At 46.6% G+C, this 13,725-nt stretch overlaps 1 protein-coding gene across 1 annotated transcript in view; it reads left to right on the top strand.

The window, feature by feature from the left end:
* LOC142578782 (alpha-N-acetylgalactosaminidase-like) overlaps nucleotides 1-9,181 on the top strand; it is a 31,973-nt gene extending 22,792 nt beyond the window's left edge. Inside the window, exons 5-8 of the mRNA XM_075688352.1 lie at nucleotides 2,366-2,460; nucleotides 4,259-4,420; nucleotides 5,805-6,002; nucleotides 8,094-9,181. Of these exons, the coding sequence (XP_075544467.1) occupies nucleotides 2,366-2,460; nucleotides 4,259-4,420; nucleotides 5,805-6,002; nucleotides 8,094-8,897 (1,259 nt within the window). The 3' untranslated portion in view covers nucleotides 8,898-9,181. The remainder of the gene's footprint in view (nucleotides 1-2,365; nucleotides 2,461-4,258; nucleotides 4,421-5,804; nucleotides 6,003-8,093) is intronic.
* The last annotated feature ends 4,544 nt before the right edge of the window (nucleotides 9,182-13,725 follow it).

Genomic DNA, 13,725 nt, shown 5'->3' on the forward strand with positions numbered 1-13,725 from the left:
TGTGGGGTGTCCAGGATAACTGCCTATCAAGTATTATGCCAAGGAATCGATGCTGTGTGACTTCAAAGACTTTTAGCTAGAGGAGTACGCATATGTTTAGGAGTTCCACGAGCGACTTCGAGCTCCCTTGTAATAGCTGAGGCTCGCCAACCACCATTTCCAGTTATGCGAACTACAGAAACATGCCGACATTATTTTCGTCTTCAAACACAGCATAAAGGTCACCCATTGGATCTAGACATAATGAAACGAGATAAAAGTTATGTTCATATAGAAATTCGAGGAAATCTTCACATATTGCCAAGAAATGAATTTTGGAACTCAGACGTCGAATATCTTCCATGCCTGCTTGCACTTCCAAAAATCGAATGGTCAGTAGACGGGATATTCAGAAAAAGAGACATGTTCATTCAAGCTGCTTAACAGCTAGCTCTTTACCAGATATATACGCGGTATTCAGGATACACACACGTCTATACAGATGGCTCCAGTACATCAACCTCTTCAACTTCATCATTCATTATACCGCACCTCAACAAACAAGAATCATTTAAGTTATCTCGTGCAACTTCGTCCACAACGGATGAACTGTTCGCACTCCTATGTGCGATAAAATTTTTATTGTCAGTAAGAGATGCGCAAAAATGGGTAATTTTTAGCGATTCACAGGCGGCTCTAACATCACTTTGCAGCACAAAAGGGAAAACATTCAGTGATAGTATAATATACGAGACACTTAAAAACCTCACAAAGGCAAGCGCAGCGAAACATGCAATAGCAATTCAGTGGATACCAGGGCATTGTAACATTCCTGGCAACAGAGCAGCCGATGAAGCAGCACGACAAACACACCTCAAAGATGATGTGATTCCGCTTCCAATATCGAAAAATGAGTTACGTTGCATTATAAGGACAACGTCTTTCAAAATGTGTAGAAACACTTGGTTTGACCAGAATTCCAAGAGCTCGGACTTATATCATATTGATCCGTTCATCGAATTCAAGTTTTTGTAATCATTATACAGAACTATAGAAACCCTTATTCATCGATTAAGGCTAGGCACTGCCTACACAAATCATTTCTTACACAGGATTGGCCGTGCGAAAACCCCCGAATGTGATTGTGGATTTGTAGATGAAGATATATATCACCTCCTTCTAGATTGCCCACGTCAGGACACACCAAGATGCCGACTTAAATCAGCCCTAATTAAATTAGACCGCAGACCTTTCAGTTTAAAGAAACTTTTGGGTCCTTGGCCAACAACGTCTTTGCAGAAGAGCGCTTTAAGAGCACTAAAGACCTTTCTTGAAGACAGCGGCATTGTTGGACGTTATTAACGCTTTTATTGCTCCTTTCATTTCATTGTCGCTGTATATATCCATGTATTTGTGAATAATGTTATGTTGACTGTTTTGTTGTGACTATACGTGATAGTGCGTTTACACGATGAATGTACCACCCGCTGACCAGAGACTGTGTCATTAGGCGACAGTATCGTTTGTATCTTTGAGACTTTTATCTACATAACTGTGGAGACATTTACCTTGTATATTGTATGTACTTACCATGTGTTTATTACGTCATAATCTTTCTGTGAAAACATTGCGTGATAAGTCCTGGTGCTTCCGTGAAAATATTATTTCACATGTAATCTTGAACCCTGTATGTTATGTGACGAAACCATTCAAAAGATAAGGAGTAGCCGGCGCTTTAAATTGTGCGTCAACATCTCCTTATATCATATCAATAAAAAAAAGAAAAAAAAAGAAAGGGGACAGGTAAGAGGAGCGCCAACTCTGTATGTTCTGTCTGGCGTTCCTCAGTCTCTTACCCTGTCCCCCCCCCCCCCATTTTTTTTTCATGTCCCGCACTTTCAGCTAGAAACAACATGTTTAGCAAGCAAAATGTTCAATGACATCAGCCACGAAGAAGTTTCGCCTGTATCGCATTAAAAAAAATTATGGGGTTTAACGTGCCAAAACCACTTTCTGGTTATGAGGCACGCCGTAGCGGGGGGCTCCGGAAATTTCGACCACCTGGGGTTCTTTAACGTGCACCTAAATCTAAGTACACGGGTGTTTTCACATTTCGCCCCCATCGAAATGCGGCCGCCGCGGCCGGGATTCGATCACGCGACCTCGTGCTGAGTAGCCCAACACCATTGCCACTGAGCAACCACGGCGGGTGCCTGTATAGCATTCTAAGCAGTCGTGGTTTTCAAGAAAGGATGTGGCGCTTTGGTTAATTCGCGCAATTTTTATGCCTTGATACAGCCGAGCGTCCAGGAACGTTTTTGCATAGAACTCACTAGGAGCTTTCAATGTTTATTGGAGTGCTCCATGCTGTGTCATCTCCTTGCAGTGTACCCAGCGTACACCCAGGCACTGAACAGGACCGGCCGGCCGATAGTCTTTTCCTGCAGCTGGCCAGCCTACCAGGTTGATCTCGGAATGAGGGTACGTAAAGTATGGTTACTACATAATGCAGTACGCAGTACATGAGGAGTTCAGAACTGCACTTGTAGCAGTACTGGCGTGAGTACTCTTGTTGGTGTTTTTTTTTATGTTCCAGTGCCCAGTGCCTTGTTGCTGCACTTCTTTAAGCAACATGAATGCACGAGGGTTGGCGCACCTTTGTTCCACTGGGATTATGTAAAAAAAAGTTAGATACTTTCGGTGGGATTGTGTTATGTGGAACCATGGATTTCTATTCTGTGATTTATACATTCAGTTTGCCAAGCTGAACCATGCAGATATATTCTTGTTTATTCCTTATTCAATCTGTTCGGCAGTGCCAAACAAAAAGACCCCAGTTACTGTTAAAGTTCATGAAAGCCATGCCATATGTGACAACATATTCTGAACAAAACCAGGTCCTGTTATAAAGGGTAGGCCAAACCAATTCTCAAAAGACCTAGAGATCGGCCCTCTGATCGAGAGCGACAGCCTCCGAGAATGCCTTAGGGCCCGTTTCCGGCGCGGCGTTTGCTTCGCACAGTAAGATCATACGCGCCAGAACTACGGCTGATATACGCTTGTTTTCTATTATACTAATGAGTGAGAACATCGAGTGCAGTGGCATTTAATGTTGAACGCGGCAAAATTGAATGCAACACTGAATGCAGAAGGGCATGATGTGAAAGCATCATGCGACGGCCAGTGGACACACCCACGTCGCGCCGATAGATGCGTTCGGAATGCGCTACACATAGTTCTCGCTGACGAGAAAGATTCAGCTCTACTTCGCATTTAAATATGTCAGACACGGATAGCTGTCCTCATTAGGCAACTGCTGACATGAAGTTTGACTTGGTAATTCACGCTATACGTAACATTTTACTTCGGATTCGTGAACTCTGCGAAAGTATTGTTCACGATATGGCGGCCCGCTGTCATATTATAAAGAATTATACGACTATTTTGTCTGCTTTCGAAGCACAGACATAATTTACTTAGTCCTGGAACCACATTCTGTTCTTTTATGCTGCGTAATTATAAACTCGATGGGACTTCTTTGTTTTTTATTTGGCAAGTTTCCTTATCTTTTTCTTTTTTTTGACAGAAACAGATATGAGTGAGGACGCTTCCAACGGCCACTATAATATGATTTATTATTTATTTATTTTTTGCATGCAACAATATTCCTTCAAGCAGCTGCAGCGATTGCCTATTGATGTAATTGACGATCTTAATATGCGGTTATCAATTTAAGGGTACCTGAGCTAAAGCTTCCCCCTCTTGTAAGTATAGCGAATTGTTATATTTATCCCGCCGTTGTTGCTTATAGGCTTTGACGTCGCGCTCGTAAAAAAAAATTGTGGCGTTTTACGTGCCATAACCACGATATGATTATGAGGCATGCCGTAGTGAAGAACTCCAGAAATTTCAACCACCTATGGTTCCTTAACGTGCCCCTAATGCACGGGAAACGGGCATTTTTGGAGTTCGCCCACATCGAAATGCGGCCGCCACGGCAGGGATTCGATCCCGTGAACCCGTGATTAGCAGCGCAACCTGCCTCGGTGGCTTAGCGGCTGTGGTGTTGCTCTGCAATTTTAATTGTTGCATGTCTATAATGAAAGCGAAGTTAGGCTGGGGCGACAAGCCCAGGCCGAGTCCGTAAAGAGAGTGAATGACTATGTTGGCAGCGCTTCAGCTTGTTGAAAGTCCAGCATATGTGCTGTTTTCTATCGTATATGTGTACATGCGGCGCTGGCGAACATCACAGCCCTGAGCCCGCTTGCTTTGAATGCAGCCAAACTACCGCGCCATCGCCCGCTCCTGCAACTTATGGCGCTACTACGACGACATCTCGGATTCGTGGGAGAGCGTGCTTTCCATCCTGGACTACTACGCCTCCGTTCAGGACACGCTAATCCGTGCATCTGGACCAGGACGATGGAGTGACCCGGACATGGTGCGGTCTTATAACTATGCCTCCTTATAAATTCAATGTCCCACAGCAGTGTTTCAGCACTTAGCTCTTCGATCGCAGAGAAGCCCACAGATAACAGTATTTCACCGGATTATCCCGTCGCTTCCAGTTCGGTAGCGAAATTGGACCTACCGACACACTTAGTTGACTCCCTGCAACAAATAATTACAATGGCCAAAATCGGGAACTTATTCTCGTTTGTGAGCTTCGGCGGCAGCTTCACTTTTGCTCGGCGTATCACATTCAACGCTACGCATCCTTGAGAGAGCCCGTACATACACACAGCCTTCGTAGGCATGACTATTATGTTACCTGTCCTCCAAGTGCATTCGAAAGCGTCGCGGTGTGAAATTAGCGCTGGTGTGAAGTGTACTAAGCCGGCAGTTTCTTTCGCCACAACATTTTCCACCAGTTTAGCCCTATGCTTAACTAAGACCTGCGAGTGTAAATTAATCTCACTGCTAGCTCGCATTGAACCCCCACAACCTCTGCGCAATCTACGAGTGAAGTTAAATGAAGTATTATATTTCCCCTTTATTACAGAAGAGGAAGCCGCGGGGCTAAAGGCTGAAAGTCCTGACGGACGTCTCGGCTCCCTTGTACAGTTTGCTCATAATAGGTCACAACAGATGTCATATACCGAACCTTGTTCTTGGAGGCGCGTCATGGAAGACAAGGTACATGCATCAGCAAGTTTTCGAGACACATAGGTGTGCCGCATCTACCGCGACAGTTCTCAGTTTTCATAGAGGCTTGCCTCGAATGAACTTACGATTCCGAGGTGCTACCGTCTGAAAGTTTGCAGAGTACTCAAGCCACTCTACTCACAATCGGTGCGGCCACTCGGCTCAGCGACGGCGCTCACGAGATGCATGATTGCCGCAAGTCTCTCTGCACGCTAAACTGAGCAGAGCCGGCGCACGCCTCAGGACTGCCACGTATACATGTGCGGCCTAAATACGCATCAGTGAATCACGAAGTGTTATAGGCTGTTTTGCCGGCTTATATTGAACTATGTATTGAACTCGCCGAGAAATAAAAATATGATTCGAATGCAGGCCGACCCATATCTTTTTAGAAAAATCGAAAAGTTTGAGCATGGATGGCCTCTTTGTTTATCGTAAGCTAGGCTAATGAACCTCGCAAGTCGATGCCACAAGCTGCATTCTCGTCCACGGCACCCCAAACAACGTCGTCCTTGCTACCGTCTAGTGCACTGGATATGCAGCATTTCTTATCGCCAGTCTGAATTATCTCCGGATTGACATTACGGCACGCGCGACGAAAAAAGAAAAAGGTCTGGCGATATACGAATAACTACGGTATTTTTCATTTTCCCTGCCACACCGGAATCTCATTTTTACAGCTCATCATCGGCAACTACGGCCTCAGCTACGACCAGAGCAAGGCCCAGATGGCGCTGTGGGCCATTTTGGCAGCCCCGCTTTTCATGTCCGTTGACCTTAGGACCATCAGACCAGAGTTCAAGGAAATTCTGCTCAACAGACAGATCATTGCCGTCAACCAGGACCCGCTCGGCAAGATGGGAAGACGGATCGTGTCGGTAAGCAAAGACCTTCTCGAAAGGCTGTTCCTCAGCGCCATGTGTGCGGCGAAGTTCCATCTAGGCAATATTTTTTTTTTTACTTTACAGAAAAAGAAAAGTTACGTGCAAGAGTAATACATTTTTTCGCGCGTTTGGAGGACTAACTTGTCGAATTTGGTGCGAGCCACAGAATTTCTAGCAAATAAGTGTGCTTACGTATTGACTGACTAACTGTTTGGCTGACGGGCTGGAATCTTGCTGGTAAATCATGCACCCTACAGTTGTTTGTGTAATTGTAAAAAAAAAATGTACGCGAGAGTTTTTGTATTCCGCAACCATTGCAAGACAGCCGCCGCGGCCAGGGATCGAACCTGAGTCACTGTCTTCAGTAGCAGGTCGGCATAGCTGTTGAGGCATTGCAGTGGCTAAATTCAATATAGTCTAGAGAACCATGATACTGGATGAGACGTGTAACTTTGTGTACGCCTTCAATGATCATTAACACTTGGTCTTTCATAGTCATTTTTGTCATTATGGAGAGTATGCTTGAATGGTGCCTTAAACATCCCATAGTAAACGCATGTTATATAATACACATCAGTAGATCAGCCGAAAAGCTTAGACAAACGGAAGATTTGCGCTCGCGTGAACCATTCTTGCGTGTGGAACAAAGTGTTCTTTGTGCATTTCCGTGGAGGGCGCTGCGATTCTGCACGATTATATCGCGTGCCCTGGATGGCTCTCAGCGTCAACGCATAATAGTCACTGAAAAATGTTTCCCGTTAATCTCGCGCATCAGGGGCCCTGAGCAATTACTGTCCATGTTTCATGAAGTGAGCACTGAGGTTTTCGTATGAATGTTTTTGGAGTTTTCCATTTCCCCTTCTTGCGATTCTTTTCCCTTTCTCAGGCTATGTCGTCACGCACAGAATAAACGCGCAGTGGACAATCTTAGCACGCAGCATGGCTTCCAGTCCCTCACTCCAGTTTTTTGCGCTTTCTTCCGGAGTATGCAACGTGTGGTGTGTCACGTTCTTGCTCATGGCGCTCGAGCGCCGTGCTGCAAAGCAAATGAAGATTAATAGCAAAGTAGATAGTAGGTTCAGGACACCAAGCTGAAGACCATGTGGCTTACCTGTCCAGGTAACCCCTATTTCTCACAAATATTGTTCTTCAAACAAAACAACAATGCAACTATATGTTTTCTTCGCTTCAAAGCGCACAACTCAAGTGATCTAGGCAGAAGCGTCGACGTTTTTGTCTATGGAGTGGGACTTAATGTTGACTGAACATTTGTAGGTGTATTAGCAACAATGATGTTCTGGCACCATCACTTTCAATTACGCTCGCTCAGCGAAAAGCGCTGTGCCTGTTGCTTATAGGCTTCATTAAATTATAGTGTTTTACGTTCCAAAACCACTTTCTGATTATGAGGCAGCCGTAGTGGAGGACTCCGGAAATTTCGACCACTTCGGGTTCTTTAACGTGAACCTAAATCTAAGTACACGGGTGTCTTCGCATTTCGCCCCCATCGAAATGCGGCCGCTGTGGCCGGGATTCGATCCCGCGACCTCGTGCTGAGCAGCCTAACACCATAGCCACTGAGCAACCACGGCTGGTTATGGGCTTCATTCACAAACTCGTGTGAGAAAGCTGGACAAAAACGTTCATGAAGTAGCGAAGAAGTTCACAATAAATTTAACATAGTGCTCCAGATGCAAAGCAGGTCCTTGCTGTACTTCACCACCAACACTTTCTGATTGCGTTAGTTTCCCTTCCAACACTTACGATATGTCATCACATGTTTGGTACACGGACGCCATGAATACCTGAAACGTTCGTGCATGTATATTTGTATGTAACTGCTTGCGCACAGTTAACAATGCATTACTGCAGCCAATTCATTTTCTTGTTTGACGCCGACTACTACAGCTAAAATCTGCACTCTCGAGTGGCGGTCACTTCCACTTTACTTTGGCCAGTTGTCAGACTCGCCGCACACTGGTCGTTCTCTTCAGATTTTTGCCCCTTCTTGAAATGAACACTGCGACGTGTTATCACTTGAACTGAATGTGTTCTTTACGCTCCCCCTTTTTCAAACATTCGCAGGTCAATGGTATCGAAGTGTGGGCGCGACCGGTGACGCCGGTGACCGACGAAGGATTCCCCTCCGCGGCCATCGTGTTATTCAACCGTCGGCACATCGGGGGTCCCGTCCGGGTCACCCTGCAGCTGACCAGCATCGGCCTCAACTACCCCCACGGCTACAAGGTGTGGGACCTGTACGACCCAGAAGCGCGCCCGGTTGTCTTCAAGCCGTTCGACGACATCCCGGCGACCGTCAACCCGTCCGGAGTAGTGATGCTCAGGGCCGAGCCAGTGCCCGCCCCCAGACCTCCGCCGCAGCAGCAGCCATCTGGAACCACGGCTGAAGGCGGAGGCAATGTGGGCGTCGTAGTCACGAAGGGAGGCGCTAAAGGCGGTGTTGGAGTCAAGGGTGGTGCGAGCGGCGTCACAGGTGCCGTAGGCGGAGGAGAACTAGGCATCACCGGCGGCGGCGGTGGCGGCGGCGGAGCTATTGGTATTGGAGGAGAAGGAGCAGGCGCCACTGAGATGATGGGAGTAGGACTCGGAGGTGGGGCTGGTGCCGGTGGAGCCAGCGGTGGTGGAGTAGGCCTTGGAGCCGGTGGTGCAGTCGGCGGAGGTATGGGTATGGGAGGGGGAGCTGTTGGTGGCGCAGGGGGTGGTGCAGGTGGTGGCGCTCCCGGGTTAGGTGCAGCCATTGGTAATGTAATCGAGGGGGCCGCGTCGACCGCAGCCAATAAGGTAGAAGACGTCCTTTCTGTTAGTGGTGCCAAGGGTGGAGCAGGTATCACGGGAACTAAGGGAACTAAGGGAACTAAAGGGGCCTAAGTACCAGAGCGTTCAACCGATATATTATAGCGCGAACCCACCGACACGTCAACAGATGAAGAACTTTTGATTTAGTCTAGACAGGAGAATTCTGACGCGTTTCTTAACCAAGGCGCACTAAATGTGGGCCTTTGAATGTGTATTCTCTTACAAAAAAGAAATAAAATGCGTCCCAGAAGAACCATAAAAGCTAAAAATCCTGGCATTGTTACGTTCTGCCACGTGCGTGGATCATGTACAGCTATCAGCCAATAAAGACAACAAAGGTTTCTTGTTTCCTGTGACTTTTCGCTCCTTTTGTGATATTGCTGTCAGTGTTAAAACATGGTATACACTTTCAAGGGAACTGACCTTAGGCAGATAAAGAGGTTGGCCGCTGAGTATCAAATACAGATTAATAACAATGGTTAGCAAAACTACGCTAGGCTTAGTAAAGGAAAGGGAAAGTGCGAGAGAGAGAAAGAAAGAGATATGAAAGGGGGGAGGTTGAAAACATTCCCCGACCGAAATGGCAAATATTCTCCACGGCATGACTTGGAAAACCACATGGCATATAACTTGCACACAAAAACCAGACAGCACGCGAATTTACGTAGAATTTAAGTTGACCTTTTGATCCACTTTCCTTCTTAATTTGCACTTGAGGGCTTTCTCGAATAATAGAAAAGAGAGAAAGACGGATAAATGTTGCACAACAATTTCTTTCAGTGCATGCTGCATTTCTACACCTCCTCACATACCACATATGTGGCTCTACGTCCACATAGCGACATGTTCAGGCTTCGCTGTCACTTATTTGCCTAGTGGAGTGTTTCAAAAACAGAATAAGAGATTCATAATTGTAACAGCGCGAACAAAACGACGACGGAGTGAAAGGACACAGGGCGAGCGCTGACTCACAAGTAAGTTTACTGAAACACACACACACCAAGGAATATAAGCTACACAGGTGATCACATGGTTAATGAACGAACGCACAACCAAGCCGCGTGGATACAGGGCATAGATATGCCTGTCAGCCACTTGCTCCATGCTAATCGGGTCGCTGTTTTTCGTGAACAACTTCATCATCTCACTAACACAAGCTTACCTAGCTTTGTGGTCGTTATGTCTTCTCCTATAATACTTTCGCCGCCTTTCATAGCCTATAATCTTGTTCCCTCTTGCCACCAAAATAAAACTTCACACCCTTCTTGCCGATGAAGTGCGCGGGCTTATACTAAGATCGTCAGCAAATCAATTATATGAGTTATTTACAGCGGGGTCTGACTACTGTGAACCAGCCCGCCAAAGCGCATGGAGCTTCATTGGTAGAATATGGTAGGCAGCGTGTACCTTGACAACAATGTAAAAAAATGTACATTCAAAATTAATCAGTACGCATTTCTTTCAGGAATTTTCGCGTAACGCAGGCAATTTTTCGGTGCCGCAGATTCGGCAGAGGGAACACTCGGAGAGAAACATCCAAAAGCAAAGCATAGTAAACCTACAGCGACTTTGTTTCCAGAGAAAAAGAACATATTCTGAATGGGTTTAACTATTGTCTGAGACAGGGATAGCATAGGTACAAAGTCTGACATTATTTGAATCGAGCGAAGTCCTCGGATAAACTGAAACGAACCAATTAAAAAAAGCGAGCTACCCTTCCTTGACTATTTCTGCACGCGTGGCTCTGTTTTAAGGGCTTGGTTCGCGAGTGCTTAACGGCTTGGTCGGGCAAGTTTACTTTGCCGCCATGTTCTCTACCTTCAGCTCCAAATGGGTCATGAATCTGCTCTCGATTCTGGTTGTAGCAATTTACTGGTGCTCTTCGTTGTATTGGATGTGTTTGAGACTCTTGAAGGCGCCATGAGAAAGGAAGTGCCGTCGGGGATGGCAGAAGACTAGGTGAGCTGACAAACTTAAGAAATTCCTAGGTGCAAGTTGGAAACGCTTGTTGCAGAAGAGGGATAATTGGAGATCGCAGGGAGAGGCCTTCTTCCTGCAGTGGACACACAATAGGCTGCTGTAGCTGATGATGAGACAATAGAGGCTTCTTTTTTCCATAACAAAGATGTTGCAAATCAGAGCAATAAATGCCACGCTTCCTTCACGACTATGTTGCAAAGTTTCTTATGGTACGTGTACGTTTTATAAGTTCTCTCACCGGCACACACAAAAGATTCTTCGTGAGCGTGAAATCAAGTTTGTAATGAGCTGGCGTTTACAGCTTGCATTATAGATTGCAACACAAGTAAAACTAGGGTGAAACCCCTTTGCACAACCCTTGAAAACGCCGAGGAGGACCTTCCCTGCATGCTCCAGTGCTCCAGGAAGCGATACGGGGGGCTGGCATAGCGGCTTGACCGGAAAGACAGTTCTCTATTATTTAGCCGCGCTGTCTTTCTTTATGTTTAAGTTGACTAACAATTTCAGATGTACGAGGGCATCCTGTTGAAACGGCGCGCTTGTATTTCCGTCCTGTAAACTCCACTTGCTGTTCAAAGGAACCGTTGCATGTGCTGAAGCCTTTGTCGATCGGAGCACACTTCATTACTTTGCGCCCGAGAGTGTTGCAAGTGGGCACATTTGGGAGGAGTGAATCTTCGATGTGGAACTCTGCTAATTAACGCTACAAGAATGCAGCCGCTGCAGCAACTGAGGATGGAAGCAAAAAGAAATGCGCCAACAAACTGAGGACAAATAATTTTAGCGCCGCCGTGCACTCGGGAGAGCTAAAGCTTAAAAAGAAAGGAACAGGACTGTGCTACGCAGAAGCACGGTACCACAATAACGCGGCAGTCCTGTTCCTACACGCACGAAATGAAAACCGTACTGTATACGACTTCCTGCGAAACCTATACAGTGTTTGCAAGAGCGCCAGCGCGAGAGTATAAGCTTATGAGCGCATTCCTGTCGTGCGTGGAATATCCAAAGTGAAAAAAAAAACATGGAGCATGGGCGTTTGTCTTACACATTTCATTTTCTGCCTTTTAGGGCCCCATAAATGTCTTACAGCAAGTTTCATGCATTCATCAACACCGCTATGTTTGAAAAGTGAAAAGAAAAAAATACGCAGCTCTATTCACCTTTCTGCTTTGCTTCCTCTCCCACTAATTCCGAGGAGCGAAAAGCGTATCCATCTCTTTTGCCCCTCCTGCCTACTGACTACTACGCTTGAAGTTTCCTTGGCGTTTTACCCTTTATGTAGAGAGGTGCGAATATCTAAATTCTCCAATAGGAATCGAATACGAATACTTAGCATCGCACGTCGAATAGAATATCGTATGATTTAATGGATTAGCATTTATCAGCATGTTCGGTTATTTTAACATGTTGGAAGATCGTAATTACATTTTCAATGCTAAACAATTAGTCTAGTAAGCCGTTATACTAAAAGATTATGAATTTTGCTCATGTTAACCGAGTAATTCCCACTCGCTGTCTGTTCTCATCTGCCTGTGCCATAATATGCAACATCAAATGCCCGTAAACTAAGAGAAATTTGACCCTGTCCATTTGTTGTCAAACAATAAGCTCAGATTGGGGATGGCGCTGCAAAAGAGTGCACCTTCAGTTTCCGCAAACCGATGCCTCTTGCTATTGAAAGTCTGGCTCTGCCGCATGACTGTACTGTTCAGTTGCTAAGCGTGTTTTACAGGCGAAAACATTTCCACAGCTGCACGATATTATCACAAAATTCAGCATTAGGTAATGCTGAATTTTGTGCTGAAGGTAATTCTGAAGGTAATTCAGCACTGTGGGAATGCACACGCATCCCGATATCTTCGGAGCGGCAGCGCGGTTATCCCGTGGTGATCACGTGCTCGCTCGCGGAGGGTAGCGGGGAGAGGAAAGGTTTCGCTGCCCCCGCTGCTCTTTGCGCGTGGCGGCGACGCTGCAGCCGAAAACCCTCAGTTCGCTCTTTTCCTTTTCTTGGAACGGGGAAGACTCCCCCTCCGCCGCTCGAGGAGAAGCGATATTCCCCCGACGCGTCTTTGTCTTTCGGCTGAGGAGCTTACGACTGGCCGCATCTCTATTCAGCCGCTGAGACCGCCGCACGCCTCTGCCTGCAGCGCTCGGCCGTCGTGCGCAACTGACCGCCCTAGAGCCCGAGCGCGGATCCACTCTGGGTGAGCTGAACATTTATCAGCCTCTTGTGTGGTTTCCATATTGTGCGATTTTTCTCCTCAGACGTGCGGAATGCTCCGCCGCTGTGGTTTTGTATTGTTTGTGTTTGTTTGCTGTTGCTGTCTTTGTTGAGGTGCAGCGGTGGCGTAGAGGTAGAACACCCGCCTCGCGTGCAAGAGGTCCGTGGTTCAAATGCCGGTGCCGCGCAATTTTCCACAGGATGAAAAATATCCGCGTTTTGATAAAATTGCGTAAACAGGCCTGGAGTGTGGCATAATCCCGGTGACCAGAACCGGTAACGCGCTTCCTCACCAGAGCAGGATTGGCCACCCTGGTGCAGTACTTGGCCACAACCTCCTATATGAATACAACAATCAAACCCCGGCCCTCAGTCCCCAGCAGCTGCGAAGCAACTGGCCACGGCGGCGGTCACACCTGCGACGCAGCAGAGGGTGTTAAGAATCCCTGGCTCCGGACAGGCCGCCATTGGAATATGAATCTGGCAACGTTTAACGCTAGAACATTATCTAGTGAGGCGAGTCTAGCAGTGCTATTGCAGGAATTAGAGGGCAGTAAATGGGATATAATAGGGCTCAGTGAAGTTAGGAGGTCAAAAGAAGCATATACAGTGCTAAAAAGCGGGCACGTCCTGTGCTACCGGGGCTTAGCGGGGAGACGAGAACTAGGAGTCGGATTCCTGATTAATAAGAATATAGCT

The sequence above is a fragment of the Dermacentor variabilis genome, chromosome 4 (genome assembly GCF_050947875.1).
Source record: "Dermacentor variabilis isolate Ectoservices chromosome 4, ASM5094787v1, whole genome shotgun sequence".
NCBI classification, from domain to species: Eukaryota; Metazoa; Arthropoda; class Arachnida; order Ixodida; family Ixodidae; genus Dermacentor; species Dermacentor variabilis.